Source organism: Platalea leucorodia, assembly GCF_965183815.1.
Source record: "Platalea leucorodia genome assembly, chromosome: 1".
NCBI classification, from domain to species: domain Eukaryota; kingdom Metazoa; phylum Chordata; class Aves; order Pelecaniformes; family Threskiornithidae; genus Platalea; species Platalea leucorodia.
In genome coordinates, this window is record NC_138823.1 from 78,404,886 (window position 1) to 78,420,391 (window position 15,506).

General features: G+C 40.3%; 1 protein-coding gene across 2 annotated transcripts in view; it reads left to right on the forward strand.

Annotated features, from left to right (window-relative positions):
- Positions 1–15,506, forward strand: part of ADCY2 (adenylate cyclase 2) — a 229,908-nt gene that overhangs the window by 191,113 nt on the left and 23,289 nt on the right. For both annotated transcript variants that reach the window (XM_082305789.1, XM_082305790.1), the window contains exons 17-19: positions 3,860–3,979; positions 11,540–11,724; positions 13,269–13,353. In XM_082305789.1, coding sequence (XP_082161915.1) covers positions 3,860–3,979; positions 11,540–11,724; positions 13,269–13,353 — 390 coding nt within the window. The remainder of the gene's footprint in view (positions 1–3,859; positions 3,980–11,539; positions 11,725–13,268; positions 13,354–15,506) is intronic.

Consider the following 15,506-nt stretch of genomic DNA (forward strand, 5'->3'; position numbering starts at 1 on the left):
ACTTGGCCGCATTTACACGCTATCAGACCGTGTTCACTGTGACGCCTTGGTTCTGGTGCCTTGTGGATTGTAGAGAAGAGTTGAAACTACCTTGGTGAGAAAGTTGGCTTTGTTTTTAGTAAGATCTAAACTAGTGTAGTCTTTTTGCAGATTCTTGGTCAGATAACGAGAGGCGCACTAACTTGCTTATCCCATGTTGTGGGGGGAGGGTCTGTCACCACATGGCTCCTATTGAAAGAAATAGCAGCACAGCAGGTATTTTCATCATGTGAGGCAAAAAACTCACAACTGAAGGTTGCAGATTATACGAACACAAGAAAAGAAAAAGCTGCTAGAATATATGAAGTTAAAATGAGAATTTAATGGTAGTGTTCTCAGATGTTCCCTGGCAAACACTGGTATTCATAAAAAATATTGCTTTCATTTGAGTCATTTGAGTAGGTGTGACTGCTTAGTAGGACTGAGCTGTCTCTTACAAAAAAATACTATGTTGAAGAACAATACGTATCTCTAAAGCGTGATAGCAGAGGTAGATAACTGATGAGAGACAAGAAAGACAAGTACAAACACATCATTCAGAAATAAGTGTTGTTTGGCTCATGGGAGATGACAACATTTCCATATTCTTTTTTTTTCCTTTCTATATTTATTTATGTATTCATAGATATACCGCATTTCATATAGCATTCTGTGTATACAGGTAGCATTTATAGGTCAGAAATGCCCCGTACAAAGCTCAAAACCAAAATTAAAATGCTTTAATAGAAATTAATATATATAAATATATAGACACATATACGTTTATATAATATAATTGTGTTTGATTTCTTCATGGTATATAATCTTTTGCTCTGCGGGCGTGTGTGGGATGGGATTCTGAAACTAAATACAGTTATTTCGTGTTCGCAGAAAAATTAAATGCACTATTTGTGGGATGTGGGGACTGTCTTTGCCCATCCTTGGCAAATGACCTGGTTAACAACACCTATTAAGGAATGGATGTCAATTTAAATAGTTGGGGGCGGGGAGGGGGATTAAATACTTAAAGCTGTCTAGAGGGCCTTTGCCCAAAATTGTTTCTGTTAATGAGGAAGACCAGAATCAGCTGGGTTAAACAGTAACCAAGGGACTTCAGAAGTAAAGAAGGAAACAGTGTGAGGAAAAAGTATAAAAGAAGCATGGAAATTTGTAACAGAAGGCAGAGACCTATGAGTGGAAACAGCTGACTGTCAAAGCCTGTTTTGACAATGCCATAAGTTCCCCCCTGTGGCATCACACCTCTGCCTCAGCCAGCGAGAGCAGCCTCCCTGGCGGATACTGTGAGCCGCCCGCTCTGCAACCGGGCCGGCAACAGCGCGGGCTGTGACAAGCAGGGACCCACGCCTCAGGTTTGTCTGTGCGCATGCTCGTGGGGTACCTTCTCACTAGCATGTGCATTAACAATTTGTAGGGAGTTGCACAGGTGCACATAAAGCTAGAGCACCCACATGCCCTTACAAGACGGGTGTGCAAGTAGGGTAATTCACACTCCCAGAAGAGGGAGTGCATGCATTTAACCCACACGTCCTGTGAGAAGGGGCAGATGTGCATATAACTCTGTGTGTGTGCGTGATTAGAGCTCTTTGAGATCAGTTGTAGAAGGGTGTTTCAAAATCTGTAGGTGTTTATTAACATTTTGTAGGGTCTGGTTTTGTGATTTCTCTGTTGTATGACTGATAGTGATCCTGAATGTATAGTTCACTGATTGTGGGTTAATTATGTGTAGTTGCACACAAACAGTCAGAGAAGCATGTTAGTGAAGGAAGACAACCTGTAAGTGCAACTGTACAAACAAAGGTGAGTGCCAACTTCTTGTAAAGCAGTCTCCATAGTAGGTGGCATATCGATTGCCTTTGCAAGTCCGCAACCAGTCCTACTTCTGTTGAAGGGATGTTACAGAGATAACGGTTTCAAACTCTTCTCAGAAGCGCCATAAAACATATCAAGGGGTACTGACCACAGGTTGTGGCTTGGGAGGTTGGATAGTCTTTAAAAAGAAAAAAAAGTCACTGTGCATGTAGTACAGTGCTGGGATGTGTTGCCAAGGGGGATTGTGGGGTCTCCATCTGTGGAAGTTTTCAAGACTTGGCTATACAGAGTTGTGCCTGACCACATCTAGTGTTAATTAGTAAATCAATAAACCATTTTGATCCACATTTGGTTACTCTGAGTGAAACTGAGCAGTTTTTCTTTGGGGCAGTAGGTAAAGACAGGGATGGGGAAAGAATTTAGAGGTGGGTTACAAACTGGCTACCTGCAGAGAACAACGGGTGAGAGGGAGGCAATGTGTGGAGCTCTGCAATGGTCAGCCTGGTGTGGATTTTCATATACAGGGTATGAGAGGGACTGTGACATTTGCTAATGAAATTAAGGGGACAGGCAATGTCTGTGAGAGAAAGCTTGGGATTTTAGAAAAGAATAAGTCAGCTGAGGATTTGAGTAAAAGACCTAGGATGAAATTTAGTAGTACAGAGCACAAGATTGTGGTTGGTCTGACAGAGCAGTGACAAGAAATTCTGATACAAATTGGAAGCTCATCAGATGGAGATGCAATGAGTTCAGGATTTTAATTAATTATGTGGGTTTAATGACAACTCAGCTGAATCACAATAACCATCCATGTGACTGCTCTTACCTAATGGTAAGTATAAACCACATTTACCTAAGTGAGTCCCAATGAAGGAAAACTGCCTCACATTTGCTGAACATGATGTTAGTGGCTGGGATTATGTCAGTGTGCAGCCATGTGTTAAGCTGCTGTAACGTCATGATCTGTCCGAGCCCCACTTGCGTGAGGCACAGTGAGCTATTAAGACTTTGTAGCTGTGAGCAACGGAGCTGTCATTCTAGGATGTATGAAAACATACTACCTGCAGAATTAGTATTAATGCTATTGCATGACTCACTGATAAAATCTGGCAAGTGTGGTTGCAGTTTTGGTCACCCAGAAGGTTGAACTGAAAGAGGTATGTACAGAGGGTGACTACTAGAATGATCAGGGGAATGAAGAGCTTGTTTTCTGGGAAGAAACTAGAAAAAGATAGATTGTTGAGCATAGTCAAGGCTGAGATGGCATTAAATATTGGCAACATAAATACTAGGGAGAGAAAAGAGCTATCTGAAAGCTAAAGGATGAGATTAGCACAAGAAGGAAAAACAACATGGGAACTGGCCATGAATACTGGTTAAACTTAGAAACAGTTTAAGTGGTGAGATTCAAAGCAGTGGAATTAATGTAGTCAAATCTGACTTGTTAAGAAAGCACTGGGTCAATACATCAAAGGGTAGTGTATGATGGTGGTTACCTGCGACATCAACTGGCAGAATCTGATGATCCAGGAGATACTGGTTCCACTCTTCTTTTCAATAACATTAGTACCAATATTATCGTTATCATTATTATGAGAAGGATTACATCTGTGTAAATCAACTTCAGTAAAGACTTCTTAGCCTTTCTTTAATTCTTCCTGTGTTTAAATAGGAGGTTCAGTTGAGGCAAACCCAGGAATTATTCATATTGAATTTATTTCATCGTCTCTCGTGTGTGTGAGCTTCTGATATATGAAAATAACATAACAAAGAGCCTTTCATCTTTTATTCAAATGGAAAGTGTCAGATGGAGGTTAACAAAGTTGTTTTTGTATGAGCATGCAGGAACAAGTAATCAAGTGATGTCATTTTCCCTTTTCTATTTCAATTTTCAGTGAAATACCGAAGTTAAATGATTACTGGCAAGGCTTTCCCCACTTCTCCATTTCTCTTCTCTATTTTGACCTTAAACAGCTGACAAGCTAATGGATTATATGTTGTTTTCCTCTAGTTTTTCCTGGATAATGCTGTGAAAGCTTTTCCCTCAGTTCTTAATTCATCAAATGCGAGTTTTCCTAATTCAAGTAATCAGACACAGTGGTGTATACAAAACAACTGTTTTTTCCTACCGGTAAGTTCATTTTACATTTCTTTGTTTGTTTACAACAATTACACTAAATTGACTGTTGCCAGATCTGCTTGAAGTTAAACACCCACCAGTTTTTAAGACTGCAGCAAAAGCTTGATTTTTTTTTTCAGTCACCTACAACTGCATTTGAAGGAAGTGGGAAGTTGAAGGAGGTTAGTACTTCTGAAAATAGAGGTTTTAATAAATGTCAGATTAAAAAGCAGGAAACAGTCTGATATCTAAGCAGCATATCTCACCCATGCCAACAAATGGGTGTTAAAAGATATCAGGAGAACACACAGCAACTGCAAAGCAGACTGTGCACTGAAAGCTCCACATTGCTGTCAGTGAGAAAACCAGGTCAGTCTGCAGACGGGTTTCACAAGGACCAGTGGTAGACCTGAAAATATTCACCATTTTCATCATTGACCTGGCAGTAAATGTGAAATCTGTGGTCGTCACACTTCTGTCATTGCACTAAGAGGTGGGGTGAGAGGGGGGAAAGACAACACTCATGTGCCACTATATAAACTGTTTAAAAGATTCAAACTGATTTGAAGAAGATGTCTTAGTGTGAACAAAAGCACAGTGGCACATCCAAGAACAGGGGGAAGGACATTCCTGCAAAAAATGGGATCTGTATCCTAGAGGGCAATGATTCTTAAATGGATTACAAAAGACCTGCAGCTGAACATAACAAGCTGTATTTTGTTCCAAAATAGGTCAATAGTCTTTGGATGAATAAGCAGGAGGCAGTGAGAGGAGAAGGGAGATTATTTTATGTCTATGCAGAATTGATGAGACCAGTACCAGAATGGTGTGTGCTGATTTCCACACAATATGTTTTACATGAAACAACTATTCACTATGTCAAGCTAAACAATCCTAGGCACACACAAAAGCAAGATTTTAATTATGCATAGAACTCTTCTGCAAAAAAACAGTTGCAGTAACTGCAGCACTTACAAACTTTCAGCATCTCCCTGACAAAGTGACAGCAGAGCATAAGTTTGTTTCTCATTTTCAAATTTAGCTAACTAAATACCACCAGGTATGGGTAGGTGCCTACTTCTTCTTTTGGCCCTGACATCAAGTTATCCTTGCTGTCAAAGAAATGATGCAGTCATTCTCCCAGCTTCTGCATATGTTCATACCCACAAGCATATAGAAATAAATTGATCCAATGCTTAGTTATATTTGTTTGCTTTTTTAGTTAGCAGGTTTTCTAGTCATCTTCTTTTATATCACTTATCATAGTTTTGAGCATCTTGAAAGGTATTTTGTTTTCTTTTTTACCAGTAAGATCTCCAAGCATCTGAAGGATACAGTTTTCATACATGATACTTATTATTAAGATTCAATCTGCTGTTCTTAAAAGAAATCTTTGTGTGTCTTTTTTCTTAGTGATACATGGGAAAACAAAGATGTCTGTCAGCTCTTCACACAATTGGCACATTTCTAACAATTAGTGGTTTATAGATTTTAAACTGTTAAAATGCATACTTTCATCAAAGAAACTTTGTTCTTGATAAATTGGAACAAAAATTATGTTAAAATGTCACTTCTGATAATAATATATGTTAGGTTGGCTAAAGTTTTTAAACACTTTTTCCCTCACTTGTTTTATTAAACAGCTCTCAAATGCACATCATGTTCATCCTCAGGCACTGCATAACTTCTAGCTTGAAAAAGCTGCAAATTCCTTCTGAGTTACTCTCGTGGTTTAGCCCCAGCTGGCAACTAAGCACCACACAGCTGCTCACTCACTCCCCCCTGGTGGGATGGGGGAGAGAATCGGAAGAGTAAAAGTGAGACTGCTTCCCATGGGCAGGCAGGTGTTCAGCCATCCCCAGGAAAGCAGGGTTCCATCACGCGTAACGGTGACTTGGGAAGACAAACGCCATTGCTCTGAACGTCCCCCCCTTCCTTCTTCTTCCTTGAGATTTATATGCTGAGCATGATGTCATATGGTATGGGATATCCCTTTGGTCAGTTGGGGTCAGCTGTCCCGGCTGTGTCCCCTCCCAGCTTCTTGTGCACCCCCAGCCTCCTCGCTACTGGGGTGCTGTGAGGAGCAGAAAAGGCCTTGACCCTGTGTAAACACTGCTCAGCAGTAACTAAAAAATCCCTGTATTATCAACACTGTTTCCGGCACAAATCCAAAACATAGTCCCATACTAGCTACTATGAAGAAAATTAACTCTACCCCAGCCAAAACCAGCACAGTTACTACTTTTGGTTTGGTTTTTTTTTGTTGTGTTTTTTTTGTTTTGTTTTGGTTTTTGTTTTTTTAAATCTGGAAATAAAATTATTCTCTCTTTACTGAATGAGATACTGAATACTTAAGCTGACAAATGTTTTTTTCCTTAAATTAAATATTCAGTCTTTTGAATCTGTGTATTAGCTTTAAGCTTTATTCATGCAGACAAACTTCCTGTGATTTATGATGGTGGACCTGACAGATCTATTGACTATGTCATCTAAAATGAGTTAATAAGAGATTTTTTAATTATTTCAGCCCCAATAGAATGTAGTTCATTTTGAATCAAACTAATTGATTCTCCCCCTCCTCCACCCCCCAAAATAACTTTTCTGAGTTGTATTGTTTACTTTCTTGCTCTTTTTAAAGACTTAAGATTATACAGTAAGTTTTAGGGACTTTGCTTGTGTTTAGTTATTGTTTAGTTTTGCTATGATGCTTCTGTAGTTTCCATATAATTAGAAGTTAGGCTTGGGAGATTTCAAGTAATGCATATCTCTTCCTGTGATAAAATACAGTGTGGTATCAGTGCTGCCACCTCCACATGTTAAATAAATAAAAGTCATAATACTGACTTCTAAAAGATGCAGTTTTGGAATACGCTTTATTTGACTAGGGAATTCCAAAATACTTTCTTCTCAAGTTTTTCTCCATAGACATATCAGAGTAGAATCCCTTTTTACTTTAGTAAAGATCTTTATAACCACAGAACTGTAGGTCTTAAGTTTTAAGAGAAGAGACCAAATGCACTGGGCTGGAGATAAGATCCTAAGAATGTAGTGCACCGGTGCAAGGCACTGGGCCTGTGATCCTGGTAAGAAAGGCACTCAGACTCTGTAAGGTATTGGTTAAAATACCATTTATTGGAGACAGCACAGGAAGAAAAAAAGAGGGTAGATAGTGTTACATCCCTTCAGATGCTGGGAACTCTGAATTGTGCAGCATCCAGTCCTCCAGTCAGGGACGGCATGTGGTGCACATCCCATCTGTGGAGAGGTTACCCAGTGTTTTCATTTTTTGAGCTCTTATGCAATTTTCTTAAAAGGGAACATTCCTATTCATCATTTCTGCTGTCAGAAAAAAACTATGTCCATGAGAACTTGCTGCTGCACTCTTAGATAAAGTCGAGGCCACACAGGTGGCATAACCACTGCTACCATGTGGGAGCTGCCTGCAGGCTCCTTGGTTGCAATAAGCTGGCTGAGCTGGCTGAGGTTATCCCACGGCCGAGGGATACACAGAGCACAGCATGGACCTGCACCTGCTCAGCTTCGCTGCTATGCAGATTGCTAACTCTTCAGTGTTGCATGTCCAAAGAAGGGCAATGAAGCTAGTGAAGGGTCTAGAGCACAAGCCTTATGAGGAGCAGCTGAGGGAACTGGAGTTGTTTAGCCTGGAGAAAAGGAGGCTCAGGGGAGACCTTATGGCTCTCTACAACTACCTGAAAGGAGGTTGTAACAAGGCAGGGGTCGGTCTCTTCTCCCAAGTAACAAGCGATAGGATGAGAGGAAATGGCCTCAAGTTGCGCCAGGGGAAGTTTAGATTGGATATTAGGAAATATTTCTTCACCAAAAGGGTTATCAAGCATTGGAACAGGCTGCCCAGGGAAGTGGTTGAGTCACCATCCCTGGAGGTATTTAAAAGACTTGTAGATGTGATGCTTAGGGACATGGTTTAGTGTTAGGTTAACGGTTGGACTTGATGATCTTAAAGGTCCTTTCCAACCTAAATGATTCCATGATCTTTTGGTCAGGGTCACTACAAAGGATTGGTATCACTGCAACTCTCTGCCTTGGAAAAAGCCTCAATGCCTGTTTAGTCTGAGCCCTTTTTATTCTTCAGTAGGTTGTACAGAGATGTAGAATGAACAAGCCTGAAATGGGTCTTCACTAAGAAACAATACCAGTATACCTGCACATGAAAGCTGTAATTTTTTCCCAGCTGGGCATTAACTCCTCCATAGGAAAGTTTATGTTCATTTGATGAACTGAGAGCAGACTGCTTGGCCCAGAAGACAGGCTGCCATTTGTCTGACAGCTTGCAATTTTTGTGCTTTGACAAAGACCAGAGCTTTCATGCTATGCATATGACAGGAATTCCACCAGTCCTGATCTTCTGTATGGCTACTTTGACTGTTTCTTCACCAAATTGTTACTGTTTTCCAGTGTCTTCCCTGCTTTGTAGCTGCACGCATCCATCTGAGAAGCCAGCTAGAATGCCAGTTACCTTTATTCTTCTGCAGTATCTCTTTTGAAGCATTTTGTCCTGCAGTTCCTCCTCTGTTTTTTTTTCAAGCCCTTTTGCATTAGTCTGAAAAGCTGAAAGGGCTAGAGAAGGACTCAAGCTACAATACTTTAAGTGTCTACTAAAATTTGTAGATTCTTTTATTAAAAGGGTGAAATTTCAGTTCCTTTGACAGGGATTGAAAAATTCATTTGCAGTATTGAGCACTCAGAAACAATAGCCTTGAATATATGTAAGATACAGTTGGGAAAAGGCTTATTTAAGGTGGCATTTTAAAAAACAATCTTCATAACCTGGTGTGGCTGTTCAAGCAGAGTTGCCTACAACTCATTTCCAGATCTGCTTGTTGCTTACTGGAATCTTGCATTGCAATACACAATGTCAGAGTCTCTATTCTTAAATGTGTGGCTGTGCCACTCTTCTCTAATCCATCCACCCTTGTTTGAAGTCTTAGCTGAAATTTTCAATATCTAGTTTATGTATTCCTATGCAACACTAACAGAGACTGTCTGTTCCACTTGGCAGTTTCTTGGTCTTTGTTGACCTGCATCCAGTTGTGGGTCCACGACTGCCTTTTGTTTCCTTGTTTCTTTTTGTAGAACTAATTTCACAAGTAGAATGCCTTACAGAGTAAAAAATGGATGCTGCTACGTTTACATAACACTGAATGCAGAGTGTGACCTCCTGTGGAATACAGCCGTCAGAGAAGTTTTATTTTTGGTGATTCTGAACAGCAGTTCTTTCTATTTCTTATTTCAAGCAGATCTGCAAGCAAATTACATAACAGCAGAGACTCAGATGGCAGATTGTATTAGGTTTGCGTGGCAAGGTTTTGGTAGTGGGGGGCTACAGGGGTGGCTTCTGTGAGAAGCTCCTAGAAGCTTCCCCCATGTCCAATAGAGCCAATGCCAGATGGCTCCAAGACGGACCCGCCACTGGCCAAGGCCAAGCCCATCAGCGATGGTGGTAGCACCTCTGGGATAACATGTAAAAAGGGTAAAAAGTTGCTGAACAGCAATTGCAGCTGGAGAGATGAATGAGAATATGTGAGAGGAGCAACTCTGCAGACACCAAGGTCAGTGAAGAAGGAGGGGGAGGAGGTGCTCCAGATGCCAGAGCAGAGATTCCCCTGCAGCCCCTGGTGAAGACCATGGTGAGGCAGGCTGTCCCCCTGCAGCCCATGGAGGTTAACAGTGGAGCAGATAGCCACCTGCAGCCCGTGGAGGACCCCACGCTGGAGCAGGTGGATGCCCAAAGGAGGCTGTGACCCTGTGGGAAGCCTGCGCTGGAGCAGGCTCCTGGCAGGAGCTGTGGTCCCGTGGGGAGAGGAGCCCAGGCTGGAGCAGGTTTGCTGGCAGGGCTTGTGACCCCGTGGGGGACCCATGCTGGAGCAGTCTGTTCCTGAAGGACTGCACCCCGTGGAAGGGACCCACGCTGGAGCAGTTCATGAAGAACTGCAGCCCCTGGGAAGGACTCGCGTTGCAGAAGTTCATGGAGGACTGTCTCCTGTGGGAGAGACCCCATGCTGGAGCAGAGGAAGAGTGTGAGGAGTCCTGCCCCTGAGGAGGAAGGAGCAGCAGAGACCTGTGATGAACTGACTGCAACCCCCATTCCCCGTCCCCCTGTGCTGCTGGTGGGGGAGGAGGTAGAGAAATCAGGAATAAAGTTAAGCCCAGGAAGAAGGGAGGGGTGGGGGAAGGTGTTTTAAAATTTAGTTTTTATTTTCTCATTACCTTACTCTGATTGCATTGGTTTTAAATTAAACTAATTTCCTCAAGTCGAGTCTGGTTTTGCCCGTGACAGTAATTGGTGAGTGATCTCTCCCTGCCCTTATCTCGACCCATGAGACTTTCATTATATTTTCTCTCCCCTGTCCAGCTGAGGAGGGGAAGTGATAAAGTGGCTTTGGTGGGCGCCTGGCATCCAGACAGGGTCAACCCATCACACAGATCAATTCTGTTTGATGGCTGCTGTGAAATTATTCTTCTTAGTGATCCTCCAAAATTACTATGCAGTGATTCAGGTTCTGTCAAAAGTACCGCCATCAACAAGTCAACAGTAGTCTGAAAATAGCATATCTAGAAATAGAATGCGTTGTAGTTTCAGAAAAGATAACTTCCTTACAAGGTGCAGGACTGTAATTCTCAAGAAGCATCTTTGGCAGAGGTGCTATATGTTAAGGACTAAGATAATGATTCTAGTGAGAATGTATTATTCCTGTTTTAACATCAATTTTGATGCCCGAATCCATTTCCAGAAAGTATCCAGAGAAAATGTTTTTACAGGAATTTAACTTCCACCATACATATTTTTGTTGATACATATGACGTAGGAAAGAAAAGGCTTTTTTTAACAATTGAATGTGTTCTTATGTAGTCATAACTCAACAGGATTTGACAGAAGGATTTTTTTATATTATGCATAGGCCATGTTAATAATTTTATATTCTTCATATCTTAGCTTTATTTCTAGAGTTTGTAAAATTGCATATCTGAGGTTTGTAACAACTGTGTATTGCATCAATTTATAAATACAGCAAATATAGGCAATGAAATTGTTGTTTTCAGATCTTAAGACATTTTACCTTGACCCCTATGCTAGTAATACATACAGAGTACTTATTGAACTCAAGCATGAGTGAAAACCATACAGTGGCACAGGAATAAATCTTTTGTTAGTCTGCTGGCAGTAGGCTCTTGCATTAGACTTCAACAGCAGCAGTGGTGTCCCACGAATAGGCACTCCTCACTACTGCAGATCAGTAAATCAAAAGTGGCAAAGGGTGAAAATTGGGGAGCATAAATTAGGAGCATAATCTGGATTCTATTGAGTTTGGGGTGAATTGGAGCCTAGTAAGAAAAAGGGTCTATTTTATGAAATACCAACATCTGGTTGTTATTGACTGTAAATCGTAATGTCCCAGATTGTGAGAGATTCCATGCTTAAGTGATGAATAATTTTTTTTTTTTTTTTTAAACTAGCCTGAACATTTTATTATGTATGATTTCCTACTCAAGAGCCAAATTCTAAATATTGTCCACTTGTTTTTTCTTTGCCAGTATTTTATATACAGCTGCATATTAGGGCTCATTTCCTGTTCTGTTTTCCTGAGGATAAATTATGAATTGAAAATGGTGATAATGTTGATTGCATTGGTGGGCTACAATGTTATTCTTCTGCACACTCATGGGCCCATGCTGGATGACTACAGCAAATTTATGTATGCAATGGCACCTCTTAAAAGGTAGGTGGATAACTCCAGTCCTCCTGAAATTAATAGCAATTAAATACTACTTATGGCAGTTCTTATGTCATGGAACAGATTTTTCTTATATATGTTTGGCTATATAATCTACAAGTCACAATTTAAAATCATTGTCATGTTGCAGTTCATATATGATTTAATGTCACACCTCAGAGCATTAGAATAAAATAAAGAAGTCTGGGCAAGGTGTTTAAATCACATACTATAGGAAACAGAGTATGGTTTAATTTGCATTTTTGTAATAAAGGACATCAGGAAGAAGTCGTCATTAGGGTTGTTAAGGCCTAAGACTGAACATTATTAAGGCTGTTAAAGCATAGTTGCTGCAAGCCAAAGAAAATAAACTTCCTCAGAACTAGTACATTGTCTTAAAACTTTACAAATACAGTCTTGGTTATTGAAAAAATTAGTAGACCAACAGTTCGGATTTTTTTTGTTGTGTTTGCAAACCTGAATGTTAAATTTTCAGTGAGTGCTGAAATCCTTGTTATAGGTGATAATATATAAGACCAAAATTATGACTCTAATTCTAAGTATTGCTGTGTAAAATAATTTTTGTACACAAGTAATTTCTACCTCATTTTCAAAACAAAGAAGTGATTCTCTTCTGTGCAGGCTGCGTGTGCAGTGCATATGCCACAACAGAAAAAATGAATATTCAGAGTAGAGTTTCAGTATCCTTTTTCCTGTGCTGTAAACTGCTCGAGATCTTTAGGACACAGAGACAACCATGGAAAAGGATCTGAATTAAAAAAAAAACAAGTGTATGTTGTCTTTGCTCTTAAATCTAAAGATTAAATAAACAAACCCAGGTCTTTATGTTTCCATTGCATTAGTGGAAAGGATATCTCTGTGATGGGACGAAGAACCATATGACAGGTTAGTTTTAGCATGTGCTTCTGGCAGCCTTGATTTTGCCAGTCAAGCTGTGTGTCTGTTGGTATTTTCCTTCCTAAATCTCTCACCAAGGTTCTTCTTTCAGTGGCATCAGTAGGAGAGTGCTAGTGCAAGCTGTTTCCCATTACCTCTAGTGTCTTTTCCCAAAGCAGAGTTTTTAATAAACTCTATACAAGATCCAGTTTGTTCCTCCTGTAATTCTGAGGTGAAAAGGCATCTTGGGAGTTACGTGCTTTAGTTTCTGTTTCTTCACATTCATTGGATATGGTCAAGTTCTCCATTATGGAAGTAGTGTTATTTACATAAAAAAACTCTTTTTAATCTGCCTGTATAGAATAAGCACTAAATGCTCTCTGTTTGTAAGCAAACAAGGATATTATTTTTACTAAATCCTCACCTTATTACTAGATTTCAAATTGTAGGCACATTTGCACAGAATGTAGTAGAAGTAATTAAAGCTACGTAATGGAAATAACAATTTTTCATCAAATAATAAAGCATATCATATTTAAATTGTCTTAGCTTACATATCAGAAAGTAGTATAAATTGTGGTCTTATTCTTGTGCTAAAATAATTTTGTTTTAACTTTTGAGCAGCTTGCTTTACTTATGTTTTTATTTTATAGGCCAGGAATATTGAAAGACCTGAAGACAATGGGCTCAATTTCCTTGTTTATATTCTTCGTCACATTACTGGTTTTGGGTAGACAGGTAAGATGCACACTTCTCTTCATCTGCATCAGTGGACACAATGCCAGCCTCCACATGCAGCCTCTCACTTTCTCAAACATTTTTTAGATTTTCTGACAAACACCTTTATTCCTTTCTGCCCCACACCCTTGCAAAGGAGTGTCAGAAGCATCTAAAAAGCTATTATTTTCTTTATTACCTTCCAATATGCCCTTAAAACTCAGCAATAACTGTCATTGAGACTGTAGACATTATGCCAATAGTGTGCTGTGACTATTGCTTGTCACTCTGACCAATATTGTCTCATAGCTTCCTAGTGTGCTCCCATCTGTCTGCATCCATCTGCTGTCTCCCTAGTTGCTTAATTACAAGCTATTTTCTTCACAGTTATTACCATTTGATGCAGACACAGAAACAATGTAGCATGCACACAGAAGTGTACCACATGCTGAGGCCACACTTGCACTAAAACTATGACCCAACAGGAAACTACTCTTTTTATTAGCCAGTTGTGCTTTTTCAGTACAAATGTGATGTCAGTGGTCTTACGAAGTTGAGGGCAGGTGCAAGGGCAGTTCTCCCTCCATATCCTCAGGTCTGTCCATGGTCATTGGCTAAAAGCTGCAGTTCCAGCCCCTTGTGCCAGGAACGATGCAGTGCACAAGACAGCGCTCTGAGATGGAAGAGGCAATCCATGTGAGATCTCATGAATGAGTCTGTACCCCCTGTAGCCTGCAGCCTTGGGAAGGCTCTTATCCCTGCTGTCATTAAATCACTCATTTACATTACAATTCCTTGAAACATAATGACTGCCATTTAAATAGCCAAGCAGGCCCTGCAGGTTACTAGACAAAAAATTCTTATCTGGCAGCTTCTCCAGTATTTGCTGTAGTGGGGAACATCCTTCCTGAGTTAGAAATAACATTCTTCATCTGCCTTGCTGCCAGCACTGTATTAGAGTTTGCTCATTTGATGACAGTAGCAGAGAGTGGGGCTGGAGCACAGCTACTTCCACTCGGAAAGAGGGATAAATACTTCATCACACCAGTTGAGAACCTTTAGTCCCTGTCAACGAAGGTGTCAGATGGAGGCCGTGGGTGCAACACTAAGAAAAAAGGAGAGAAGGAATGTCATCTTCACTGGGCAAGGAGAGTATTTCTTTTTGGGTTCAGTCACATCAAGAAAGTTTGTTGTACATACAGCAGTGTGTGTGTGTCGTTCCCTGTCACACCAACTGAAAAATGATCCTGTAATAGAAAAAGTCTTTGTTTTCAGAGCTGTAGATCCAGGATCCTTGTCATGATACCACTTGTTTGAGGCTCTTCAGTCTGTCTCTTTGATTTTTCTGCTAATTTATTCTCCCTTAAAGAAGAAGGAGAAAAAAAATTCTGTGTTTTCAAACACTCTCAAGCAAAGTCTAAATGTTAACTAGAAAATGTTATGAACTAATTTTAATACATACCTGGCATAAGACCTGCCATTTTAAGTTACTGTTACTGATACTGACTGATAGCAAAAGCTTAGGAAAAGAATAGGGGAGGAAGTGAACCTGCGTAGAGCAACACTTCTAGGGACATATGCTTCCCACCTTCTGCCAGTCAGCATTTCTGTGGCAACGTTTTATACCTATTAGTTGCTCTGCTTTCTGTTACTCTGTCTGATCCCTTTTCAACCCATTTTATCTTCCTGGTCTTCCCAACATTGTCTGATAGTGAATTTCACAATTTGATAAAAAGCCGTGTGAAAGTGTCCATTGTCTTGTTTTTTAAACTTTCTGCTTGCTACTTTCATTGAGTGGCACTTGCAGAACACTGTCAAGCCATCTTGGCAGTGTAGGCAAAGTAAAATTCTTCCTTATCCTTCTTCCACAGAGGGTAATATACAAGTAATTTCTCTGTTTGCTACTGCATTTTTCTACTTTGCAGATAATAACATGTCTCTTCTTTTCTCTTAATATCTGATTATTTTAACAATGCTGAAGATAATAGCCACTGATGAACAGAGTGGTCTTTCTATTTCCCTTAAGCTGGCATTGGTGCTCCTTTACCCCCCGAGTGAGTAACCAGAAAGTTCATCTAAACAAAAAGCAAATGCTTTCCTCCAAGCCTAGTCCTGTGAACCTGCACACCACTGGTCAGAGAGATGCCTGTCATGATAGGGAATAGGGAAATGAT